The following is a 12,080-nucleotide window of genomic DNA, read 5'->3' on the forward strand; positions in this document are numbered from 1 at the left end:
ATCTGGAAAGGTCTTTTTAAAGCAATATCCCTAAATTTCAACTCAGGAAGTCCCTAAGTGACATATAAGGAACACCCAGGTTCAGTCATGTGACAATTTGTGCATTTTTGTTGCCATGGCAACATTTCCAAAATGGTGGCCTGTCTGGTTAGCACATGTTGCAGTGTGAGCAATTTTTTAATACGCTTGTTTTTGTTACAAAAGGTATGTTTCTTTCAACCCATGCAACAATTCTAACATTTTAATAACTTATCATAGATTACACTTAACCTGATTTTAATACACTTCTTAAAGCTACACTGTGTAACTTTTTTAGTTTATTCTTAGCTAAAAACACTTAGTTCTTTCAAAAATATATGTGCTCATTAATGTATATTTACTTCTTTCAAGTAATAAAGTATTCTCGTAAGTTTATAATATGCCATTGAAAATACATACGGGTAAGGGGTTCGAATTCGGGTCGCCATGTTGCCCCTCCATCTTGAAAGTACATTAGACAAAGAGGGACATACCTGTAAATTCAAGTTTCATCTTTCGCGTTTTAACACTCGATGGCACCGTGTCGAATGTGGACGAGGTCAAACTGGAAGCCATGTTAATCTTGGACTAAATCGGCCACCGCAGGAGTTCAAACGAAATCGGAATTGAGAGGAACAGAAACTAAAATTCACTGGATGGTCATATACATTTTCACCACTAGATGGGGGAAAATATCACACAGTGTAGCTTTAAACAAATTGATATAAAACAAGTTACGAAAATATTGTGGTGACATATATGTCACATTGGGCTGTTAACATTAAAACAGTGGTGACATATATGTCACATCGGGCTGTTAACCTTACAACAGTTGGTGGAATTTTGATGTTATGTATTTGTCATATTAAGAAAAATATTATTGAGCTGCTCAATTAATTTAGCAGATTCAATAATTTTGTTAGTGTTATACATTTTCTCTATGTTTTATATAAAATCTGGGACTCAGAAAAATTTTAACAGCACTGTTTAATATAATTGAAATATTGATTGGTATTGATCTGCGCATGATCTGCACCAAATGTCAGGAAATCATGCATACTTGGGAAAATGACATACCATGGTGGCTGACAAAATGTCACGCAACTGTTTTCAGACTCTACTAGCATGTCTACATTTCACTGACAACAATGATTCTTAAAATCAGCAAGCAGGGGATAAGTGTTGGAAGATCCGTCTATGGCTTGATATGTTTTGTTAATCATTTTTTAATAATATACATAATTTTGATAAATGTTGTGGAAAAGAAAAGAAACAGAAAAAAAACTGCTATTTAGCAAAAAAATTATAAAAAAAAAAATTTTAAACTGAGAAATAAATGCCCAATGTGACATATGTAACATAAAAAATGATCATAAACGCCCAATGTCACATATGTGTAACATTATAGTTCCCTTTTGAGAGTACTCTCGTATTGCGTTTGCCAGGGCCGTGCAGAGAGTTCTTCATGGGCAGGGGCTCAAATGTAAAAAAGGGGCAAAAAAAAAAAAAAAAATTTGTATATATATATATATATATATATGCTCATCAAGCCTGCATTTATTTAATCAAAAATACAGAAAAAACAGTAGCCTAATATTGTGAAATATTATTACATTTATATTCTTTTTAACTTTTTATTAATCAAAGAATCTTGAAAAGAGTATCACAGTTTCCATCATTGACATTAAATCCTCATATTAGAATGATTTCTGAAAGATCATGTGACACTGAAGAGTAATGATGCTGAAAATCCAGCTGTGATCACAGGAATAAATAATATTTTAAATTATTTTAAAATAGAAAACCATTATTTTAATAATATTTCACAATATTGCTGTTTTTTTATCAATGCAGGCTTGATGAACATAAGAGAGTTCTTTCATAATGCTGCATAATATTCAAAAATGGTAATATAGCTAATAAAGTCCTTTCACGTAACCATTTAACACTTACCATTAATGCGACTTTTGCTGCTGCATGGTTTTGTTTGTTGTCAGTTAAAATCCATTTTGTCAGTGATGCAATTTATAAAACGAGACAAACCGCAGGAAATCGTTCCACAAACGTTAGTTCGTCTGTCCATGTAATTTAACCGATTTATGAATAAGAACAGAAAATGACCGCTTCACATCGCCCAATGGAATTTGAACTTGCTTTGCCAGATCACGATTGGTTGGTGTATATACATGACAAACGGGCATTGGTGAATTGTGTAATACTTTAAATTATATAATATATAGATTTGTAATTAAATCAACACATTAGCTCTGATTATGGATGAAAAAAAAAATGTGTTTACTTTTTTCCCGCGAGGCCACAAACTCTCTGAAAGGACCATATTTGGCTCGAGAGCCGTTTCCGAACAGTGGAAAATCAGCTGTCAATCAAAACGCACGCAACCCATAGCAACGCGTTATGACAACGCCTCAACAGAAATTGTCTGACTTTTGAGCCGTTCGTTACTATTGTATACATTGTCATGTAATAATAATCACATTTATTTAGTTTTATTGACCACGATATTATCATTGATATTTGTCTGAGAGGGGCACTTTTGATTCATTTTGAAAAAGGGCAGGGGCTCGAGCACCCAAAGCCCCCCCCCCCCCCCCCCCCCCCCCCCCCCTGCACGTGCCTGGCGTTTGCTGAACGCTATGGGGGAATTCCTTTCCTCGAGATATTGAAGCAAATTTTTATCCAAAAATACCAAATACACGCAGTGCAGCTGCACAGCTCTCAGCAGGAAGCAGCTGCGTGCTGATTGGCTGTGCCGCTGCAGCTGCAGCAACCTATGGCGAGACCGCGGGGCGGGACGAACCAATCAGGTCCTTCTAAATTCCCGCCACAAGGGGCAACAGAATTTGCATAGCCATGGGTATATAAGACCCTGTCTCGTAAGGTTAGTCAGATTAATTCTTCTTCGCTCTGGATCGAAGCCTGCCGTCGACATCCACCCAGCGGAACTCTGCAGCCTGAGGACGTCGGATTCTCCGCCTTCAGCCTGCCTTCCAGCTGCGCCATCCGGCACATATCCTTTTATATACCATTCTGTGTGTTTGTTTACACACTCAAAAAGAGCCGAGACGTTGTTTCAAATGTCTCGTTCCTGCGCCTCGTGTAGAGGTTTTCTCTCGGATGAGGATCGGCACATCATCTGCGTCTCATGTCTCGGACGAGACCACGCGCAGGCTGCACTCAACCAGGGCGGCTGCCCAGAGTGTGATGAACTGACACTGCAGACCCTTCGGGCTCGGCTCGCCAGTTTCGACCCGAATCCCGTCCCTTGCTCTTAGCCTCTCGAGCCACGGAAGAAGAAACGTCGCGACCAGAGGCCCCCGGAGCGCTCTGACGAGCACACGCCGGATATGTCCCCGCGTGCCTCGCCATCGCCTGTAATGTTCGTTGAGGAACAGCACAGCTCCCCTCGTCTGGCGGCTGCTACTGTTTCCTTCGGCGGACCGGAGGAGGAGGAAGATGAAAGCCATTCTCTTGCTGCATCCGAAAGCGGGTGGTCGGATACCGTCTCAGAGCATGCCACTTCGACGCGGACTGCCACCGGCGCCAAAACCTCAGTCGACGCTGAGCTTATGCGCCTGCTCACGAAGGCCGTGGACGACCTCGGCATTGACTGGTCTCAACCCGAGGAGCCCACGAGAAGCAGACTGGACGAGTGTTTTTTTGAGAACTGTCGTCAACCGACCGCTCGAAGACCCGCTCCCTTCTTCCCAGAAGTCCACGAGGAACTAGCTAAATCGTGGAAGGCGCCATTTTCTTCTCGCGCCAAATCCTTTTTTTCTCCAGCGCTCTCGGTGGTCGATGGCGCTCAGAAAAAAGGATACCAAGCCCTTCCTCCCCTCGAGGAAGCCGTCGCTGCACACTTTGCCCGCCCTCCACCAGAGGATGGCAGTCAAAAGCTGTGCACCCTTCCAAAGCCTGCCGCACTACTTCCAGCCTCGCCGGTCGAGCATACGCCTCCGCCGGCCAGGCGGCCTCAGCGCTACACTCGATGGCGGTGCTTCAGGTCTTCCAGGCCAAACTCCTCCATTCCCTGGATGAGTCTGTCCCTGATAAAGAGGCTCTGAAGGATCTGCGCGGCGCCACTAACTTGGCCCTGCGCGCCACCAAGGTGTATGGCCAAGATGCATGGCCAACTTGACGGTGTTGGAGCGCCATTTGTGGCTCAACCTAACCGAGATGAAGGACTCGGACAAGACCGCTTTCCTGGACGCGCCCATGTCGCCTTCAGGACTATTTGATCCCTCCGTGGTTGGGTTCACGGAGCGCTTCACCGAGGCACAAAAGGCTTCGCAGGCAATGCGACATTTCCTGCCTAAGCGTTCCAGCTCCTCTGCTAGCCATCACGCTAAAGCTGGACCAGCCCAGCCCACCAAGGCGGCGCCATCAGCTCACCAGCCTTGCGCGGCTTCTAAGCCCGGACAGCGTTCCCGCTCTACGAGCCGCAGCAGACCGCCGGAGCGTCGAGGTCCCCGACCCAGCAATGTGACGAAACCTGAGCCTCCGAAGCCGTCCTAGCCAGAGGCACAAAGAGAAGGTGGAAAACACCCGCTTCGGCCGGTGTATCACCTCGCACTCTTCTAAAACGTTCCCCAGCTCCCTTCAATCAGGTGGCTGGGAACATCACATATACAGCCAACGAGCCCGCAAGCAAGCGCGCTCGCCTGTACACAAACGCCGTTTTCACGGCGACCCATATGAGTCACACAAAGAGCTTTTTCTCTGTAGGCAGTGTGCCAGCATTAAAGCATGTACCCCTACACTCAATCACTCCCCCATGTTCCCTGGCTGGAAACACTATTCTCACAGTCAACGAGCCCATGCTCAAACGCGCTCGCCTGTACACAAGCACCAATATTCAATGTCCCCCGGCCCCCTGCACTCAGGCGGCGGGAAACAATTCCCTCATAAGCGCCACCTTGGCGCAAAATTATCGGGCCACCGAGTCCCTGTTACTCAGCGACTCGCCCCACAGATTAATTCAGCCCCTGGCTTCGAAGGCCGAGGCCTGGCAGGCCATGCCCGGCATTTCAAAATGGGTGTTGAACATAATAGAACAAGGTTACTCGCTACAGTTTACTCGCAGACCACCGCGCTTTCGCGCCGTGGAAGAGACAACGGTGAGAAGCGACACAAGTCACGTGCTTCGAACCGAGATATCAAAACTGTTAATAAAAGGGGCTGTGGAAGCCGTACACCCCTCACAGAGCGAGTCAGGCTTTTACAGTCGTTACTTCCTTGTACCAAAAAAGGACGGTGGTCTCAGACCCATCCTAGATCTCAGACATCTGAACAAAGCCCTTATGAAGCGCCCGTTCAGAATGTTGAGAATGAAACAAATCCTCGCGCACATTTGCCCGGGAGATTGGTTTTTCAATGTGGATCTAGAGGATGCCTATTTCCACATACAAATAGCCCCTCATCACAGGCCATTCTTGAGATTCACCTTCGAGGGGAAAGTATACCAATACAAGGTGCTACCTTTTGGTCTATCTCTGGCTCCTCGCACGTTTACGAAGTGCATGGAAGCAGCGCTAACCCCGCTGAGGCTTCGGGGAATGAGAATTCTCAACTATCTCGACGACTGGCTCATAATAGCTCAGTCAGAGATTCAGTTATTAAACCACAGATCTTGGCTTCTCAACCATTTAGAATGCTTGGGACTCAGAATCAACGTGGCAAAGAGTTCATTGTCTCCCACACAGAAAGTTTAGTTTCTGGGAACAGTATTGGACTCACTGCAGATGAACGCGCGACTGACGTCACAGTGCGTGCTCTCTGTTCAGAACCGAGCGGTTTCCCTCAGGTCCGGTGCACTCACTCCTCTCAAACACTTTCAGAGGATGTTGGGTCTCATGGCCTTGGCGGCGCCAGTTCTCAGACTAGGTCTGTTACACATGCGCCCTCTACAGCGCTGGCTGAATCGCCGCGTTCCAGCTCACGCATGGCTCTCGGGCCGATTGCAAATCAAGGTAGACCACAGCTGTGTGTTGGCTCTGGCCCCTTGGAAAAATCCCGTCTGGTACCAGACGGGCGTGAGTTTGGTCACTGTTACGAAGTGGAAAGTTATCTCAACAGATGCATCCAACCTAGGTTGGGGAGCCCTTCACGAGGGCAGGCCAGTCTCCGGTCTCTGGTCAGACTCGGAGAGGAGCCTTCACATAAACTGTCTAGAGATGAAAGCGGTCACGCTATCGCTAAGAGCTTTCCTTCCGTACATAAAGCACCACCATGTCCTGGTCCGAACGGACAGCAGGTCGGTGGTAGCCAATATATTTCGTCAGGGCGGTCTGAAATCTATCGATCTGCACACAATGGCGGAAGAAGTCCTAATATGGGCAGAGCACAACCTGAGCTCGCTGAGAGCGACTCATGTGCCAGGCATTCTGAATTTGGGTCCGGACATGCTGTCCAGGGGCAAAGTGTCCCCAGCAGAGTGGTCTCTTCACCCACATACGATTCAGACAATTTGCGGCAGGTTTGGAGAGGCAAAAGTAGATATTTTCGCCTCACAAGACAATGCTCAATGCCGAATATATTTCTCCAAGCACAAGGATGCGTTGGCCCACGAATGGCCCAACCATCCTCTTTATGCTGTTCCCCCAATCTCAATATTACCTCAGGTCATAGAGAGGATCAGGGAGAGCAAATGCGCTGTGCTTTTAATAGCCCCGCTTTGGAGAAGTCAACCTTGGTTCTCACTACTGAGTCAGATGTCAGATACAGCTCCGTGGCCGATCCCGCTGAGGAGAGACCTCCTCATGCAGGCGGAACGGCAGATCTGGCATCCCCGTCCCGAACTATGGGCGCTTCATGTCTGGCCCATCAACGGGTACATGAGAACCTCTCTGAAAATGTATTGAATACTATTACTGAAGCTAGAGCCCCCGCGACCAGGCGGCTCTATTCAGGCAAATGGTCAGTCTTTTCGGACTGGTGTAAAGCACGAAGTCTGACCCCACATGATTGTGAAGTGTCAGAAGTGCTCACTTTTTTACAAGAGCTACTGGACGTGGGTCGTTCCCCCTCCACGCTCAAAGTTTATGTGGCCGCTATAGCAGCGTATCACATTCAAGTGAACGGACTGTCACTTGGAAAGAACGATCTTATCGTGCGCTTCCTCAAAGGGGCTAGAAGGCTTCACCCACCTCGCCCCCCTTCAGTCCCTATATGGGACCTGTCCACGGTCCTGGATGCCATGAAGAGCTCTACATTTGAGCCTCTGCATTTGGTGAGCTTAAAGCTCCTATCACTAAAGACTGCTTTTCTGCTAGCGATCGCGTCAGTTAAGCGAGTGGGTGATCTGCACGCGCTCTCAGTGAGCGCCTCGTGTCTGGAATTTGGGCCAAACGACTCCAAAGTCGTCCTCAAACCAAGACATGGATATGTACCTAAAGTGCTTTCAACTCCGTTCAGAGCACAGGTCATTTCACTTTCAGCACTTTCATCATCGTTAGATGAAGAAGATGCTAATTTGCTCTTTCCTGTCAGAGCGCTGAGGATATACATAGAGCGTTCCGCTGCTTACAGGCAAACTGAACAGCTCTTTGTATGCTTTGGCGGCCGCACCCGAGGGTGCGCGGTTACAAAGCAGACCTTGTCACGATGGATAGTGGATGCCATCTCACTGGCTTATGGGTCTAAAGATCTCAGCTGCCCTATAGGCATCAAAGCCCATTCTACTAGAGGCATGGCCTCTTCGTGGGCTTGGTCTACTGGCATTTCTCTGAATGATATCTGTGCGGCGGCAGGCTGGGCCTCCCCGTCCACTTTTATCAGATTTTATAATGTAGATGTTCCGGCCTTACAGGCTGGGCTTCTTGCTGTGAAATAGATTTAACCCCTTAAGGCTCGAAAAGTCCGGTCTGGGTTAAATATTTGTATAAGTCAAAAGCACATTCCTTATACGACTCGAATTATCTGGTCATTCACTATTCTTGGCCCGACTATGTCTGGTCTATATATATATATATATATATATATATATATATATATATATATATATATATATATATATATATATATATATATATATATATATATATATATATATATATTTATATATATACTACACGTATCTTGTGTGTTATTCTCATTAAAGGCCCGACTCAGGTCTGGCTCATATTGGGACTTCATGATATCATATTACGGGCCCACCTAGGTTGGCCTGGGTATGGTGTCGCCGGGCTCTAAGAGCCGTTAAGCAAGCAGAGCGTTTTGCATTGGTCCCCCATAGAGTTTAGCAAACGCAATACAAGAGTACTCTCGAAAGGGAACGCTTCGGTTACTAATGTAACCTCGGTTCCCTGAGATGAGGGAACGAGTATTGCGTTTGCTTGACCGTGCTTTGCTTGCTCAGGAGTCGCTTCAGTCGATTAAGTTGACTAACCTTGCGAGACAGGGTATTATATACCCATGGCTATGCAAATTCTGTTGCCCCTTGTGGCGGGAATTTAAAAGGACCTGATTGGTCCGTCCCACCCCGCGGTCTCGCCATAGGTTGCTGCAGCGGCACAGCCAATCAGCACGCAGCTGCTTCCTGCTGAGAGCTGTGCAGCTGCACTGCGTGTATATGGTATTTTTGGATAAAAATTTGCTTCAATATCTCGAGGAAAGGAATTCCCCCATAGCGTTTAGCAAACGCAATACTCGTTCCCTCATCTCAGGGAACCGAGGTTACGTTAGTAACTGAAGCGATCTCTCGCAAGGAGGGGTTGTATTTCAAAAACAACTGCAGAAACATGTTACAAGTGGTCCATTAAGCCTGTTTTATATGCCCCATAATTTTCCTAAAAGGATAAATTGGTCCGGGTTCTTATGGGTTAATTACCTCTTTTGTAAACAATACATAACCAGCTAAATCAGCACAGCTTGAATCTCCTCCACAGCCTACTTGTTATTGTTGCAGACAGTGTCGCACTAATTTCCTACATCACCGGACTAATTTGCCTAATCTTCATGGTACTTTAGACCGCAGTGGAAACGCAGACAGTAGCAGGTCTGGGGGAAAAAAGTTCCTGGTACAAATTGTTCCGGGTAATTTCGGTGGAAACAGGGCTTATGTTATTATTTTGGCGTGTAACTAACAATAAGCTGTGGAAGAAGTTCCTCCTATAACACATGATGATGGAATGAATGAAGTGGGGCTCATTGTTCTTTCAGTGAGCTGATGTTTTGAGTCTGAAAAAAATGGACACAGAGTGGCATTAAAGGAATGACATGCTCCCTTTGCCATATGAGCCTATCCTTTTCAAAAAAGAGAAAAGAGGCAGAATGTGTGGAGAGAAGAGTGCACAATTTGCCAAAGGTATGTGATTTCATTTAAAGACAATCTATATCTCTGGGCCTCCACAAGTAGGACTTTTTTGTTAAAAAGTTTGTTTGTTAAAATTAGTGTGTCTATTCATTTAAATTGCTTGTGTGTAATGGGTTTTATATATATATATAAATTATAAATCATATACAATATTAAATTAAGCAGGTTAGCTGTGGAGCTTAAGTTACTATGATAATGAACACAACTAAAAGCCAAGCCACCTTCATGGTACCTAAAACCCAGGATTAGGCACAATCTAAACTGAAACTTACCTGGCTAGCCAGCGAAACTGGCTTCATGGAACAGGCCCCAGGTTTTTAACAATAAAAGTTCTCTTTCACCATCTCGTGTTCGAGATCCACCTATGGGAAGGGCATCCGTACCTGACCTCTGCAGAAGCATCCAATTGCACCAAGTCTGGCAAGACAGACAGGAGCGCGCAGCCAATGCCCGGTAAGGCCCCGCCCCTTACCTGCGGGCATAAATAGCCTGCACGCGCTACTGTACTCCAGTTGACATTCGCTTCTCGCGATCTCTGCTTGTACACAGCTCGGTTGAATTGACGCTGCTCACTAACTGTCTACAGGAGGAAATATCCTTTCGATCAGCCTCCGCCAGGCGTGACAGTTTTCTATTCCGCCAGATTGTCTGTGTCTGCTCTCGGAGCCGCCCACGCTCTCTCACGTTTTCCTGTCCCACGGCTGCCCGCCACGGATTTCTCTTCGTTTTTCGCCGGTATGTCGCTCTATCCCTGCTTCCTCTGCCATCAGCTTGTCACGGGCCTGCCCGGCCGCGTGTGGTGCGCTTATCGCCGCTAAGGACCTTCACTCGTTCTGCGTGGTTTGCTTGGGCCTCAAGCATGCGGAAGAGGCCTTGGAGAATCCGGAGAACTGCAGCCACTGCCTCGTGCTGCCTAGGAAACTCCTGCGACGCCGCCTTAAAGTCGCTGCTACCCAGTGCGGCGAGCTCGACTTTTCGGATTCGGACGTGGGACACGGTGACGACAGCGCACCACCGGGGGCCTCCCGGGACGCGACTTTTCTTGTTTGGGCTGACCAGCCTAACTCTGAGTTCCCCGAAGAGGACATCTTCGTGGGCAACCTCCCGCTCGTCGACGAACCGGCCGGGTCCGGTGACGACGACGACGCGGGCCTTCTCGGGGTCTCCGAGGACGAGGATGCCATCCCGCCCTCTGGTATTCCCCAGGCCAGCGTCCCCGCGGCCTCCCAGTCTATTCTCCTGGATGTTTGTGAGCGAGCGGCCGCTCGTCTCAATATTGAGTGGCCGGCTCCACAGAGCGCCACCGACCAGGAGAGAGACATTTATGATGGGAAAGTGTTGGGAGCGCCTCCTGGCCCAAGGAAGCAACTCTTTCCCGCCGTTCCAGCATGTGCTAAGCACATGAAACATTACTGGAAGGATCCGCTCGACTTCAAACACGGTCTCGCGGGCCTGGAGGTTAAAGACATGGCGGCTCTTGGCATGGGTGAGCCGCCCGCTATAGAGCCCTCTATCGCCAGGCACCTCCTTCCAGCCCAGGGAGGGCTGCTCGCTCCCCCTAAACCGGTTCTTCCTAGTAAGATGGACCGTTTTTCTGCCTCGGTGCACCAGGCCGCCTACAAATCATCGGCCTTGGCTGTTAGAGTCCTTAACGTCTCTTTGCTCCTTTCTGCCTACCAGGCGGAAATCCTAGAAGACCTGGGCCAACAGCTCGACAAGGGATCTCCCTCCCCTTCACTGTGGAAGGAGATCATCACGGTGAACGATCTCGTCCTCCGCAACACTCGTCAGGCCGTCCAAGCCTGGTAGTGCAACGGCGGGCCCAAAGAGAGCCCGGCCGGGCTCTACCGGGGCGCCTGCGATGCGCCTCTTCTCGCTGTCCGGGAGGCCTGACAGATTGAGCCAGAGCGCGCGCTCCCCTACAACAGAAAGCGCCATGGAGCGCCCGCTCTGGCTCAATCTGTCAGGCCTCCCGACGACAAAAAGAAGGAGGACGAGGCTTTTAAGTTATGTCTTCCTATGAAGGCGGCTCCACGCCAGGCGCCCCCTGCGCGTTTGCCTAACCCGCCGGCCCCGGCGCGTCACTTTCATCAGGGCAAGGAAAGGCCCCACAACAAACCCGGCCCGCAACGGCAGAGCAACCCACCCTCGACCAAGCCCTGGGGGAAACCTACTGCTGCTGCCGCCGCGGGAAAACCCCCAAGCTCTACCCCCAGCGACTCCAAACGCAAGCGGCCTGCCAGATGTTTGGCCGATGAGGGTTTGGGGTCCATGTTTTCGAGCGACAAGCTCTCTGGACTCGCTTCCCGCACTAGAGCCCCCGTCCAAAAGACGACGGGTCACTTCTGGAGGGTCCACCCCTCCCATGGCTGCCCAGCCCATGTGTTCAGTGGACGTTGTGTGTTCTCCCCCGTTCAAGGGGTCTGTTGTGAGGATGTGTTCAAAAGCAGTGTCACCACACCGCACATGTTGTGTTCCCCTCACTCAGCTAATAAAGGCTTCGGCCCCATTGTTTCCCCGAAAACAAAACACACAAAAAAACACAAACACATTAAATCAAACGAATCAAATGAATTCGTTACAGAGGGATGTCCTCCCTCTGCAGGGAAATCACTTTTCTCTGCAAAGGGTGGACAGCTCTCTGAACCCACGCATGCAGTTCCTAGTTTCCCCACTAGAGGGCGTCACAAATAAGCCAGCTGGGCACACACGAAGCCGGCATCGCTCGGGT

The 12,080-nt window shown here is 48.4% G+C and overlaps 1 protein-coding gene across 1 annotated transcript in view; it reads right to left on the reverse strand.

The window, feature by feature from the left end:
• Positions 1-12,080, reverse strand: part of LOC307125418 (uncharacterized protein) — a 38,614-nt gene that overhangs the window by 13,529 nt on the left and 13,005 nt on the right. The window contains exons 8-10 of the mRNA XM_079815269.1: positions 11,560-11,772; positions 11,107-11,268; positions 10,132-10,965 (exon numbers count right to left, since the gene is read on the reverse strand). Coding sequence (XP_079671395.1) covers positions 10,132-10,965; positions 11,107-11,268; positions 11,560-11,772 — 1,209 coding nt within the window. The remainder of the gene's footprint in view (positions 1-10,131; positions 10,966-11,106; positions 11,269-11,559; positions 11,773-12,080) is intronic.

Source organism: Gobio gobio (assembly GCF_949357685.1).
Source record: "Gobio gobio genome assembly, chromosome: 4".
In the NCBI taxonomy this organism is placed as follows: Eukaryota; Metazoa; Chordata; class Actinopteri; order Cypriniformes; family Gobionidae; genus Gobio; species Gobio gobio.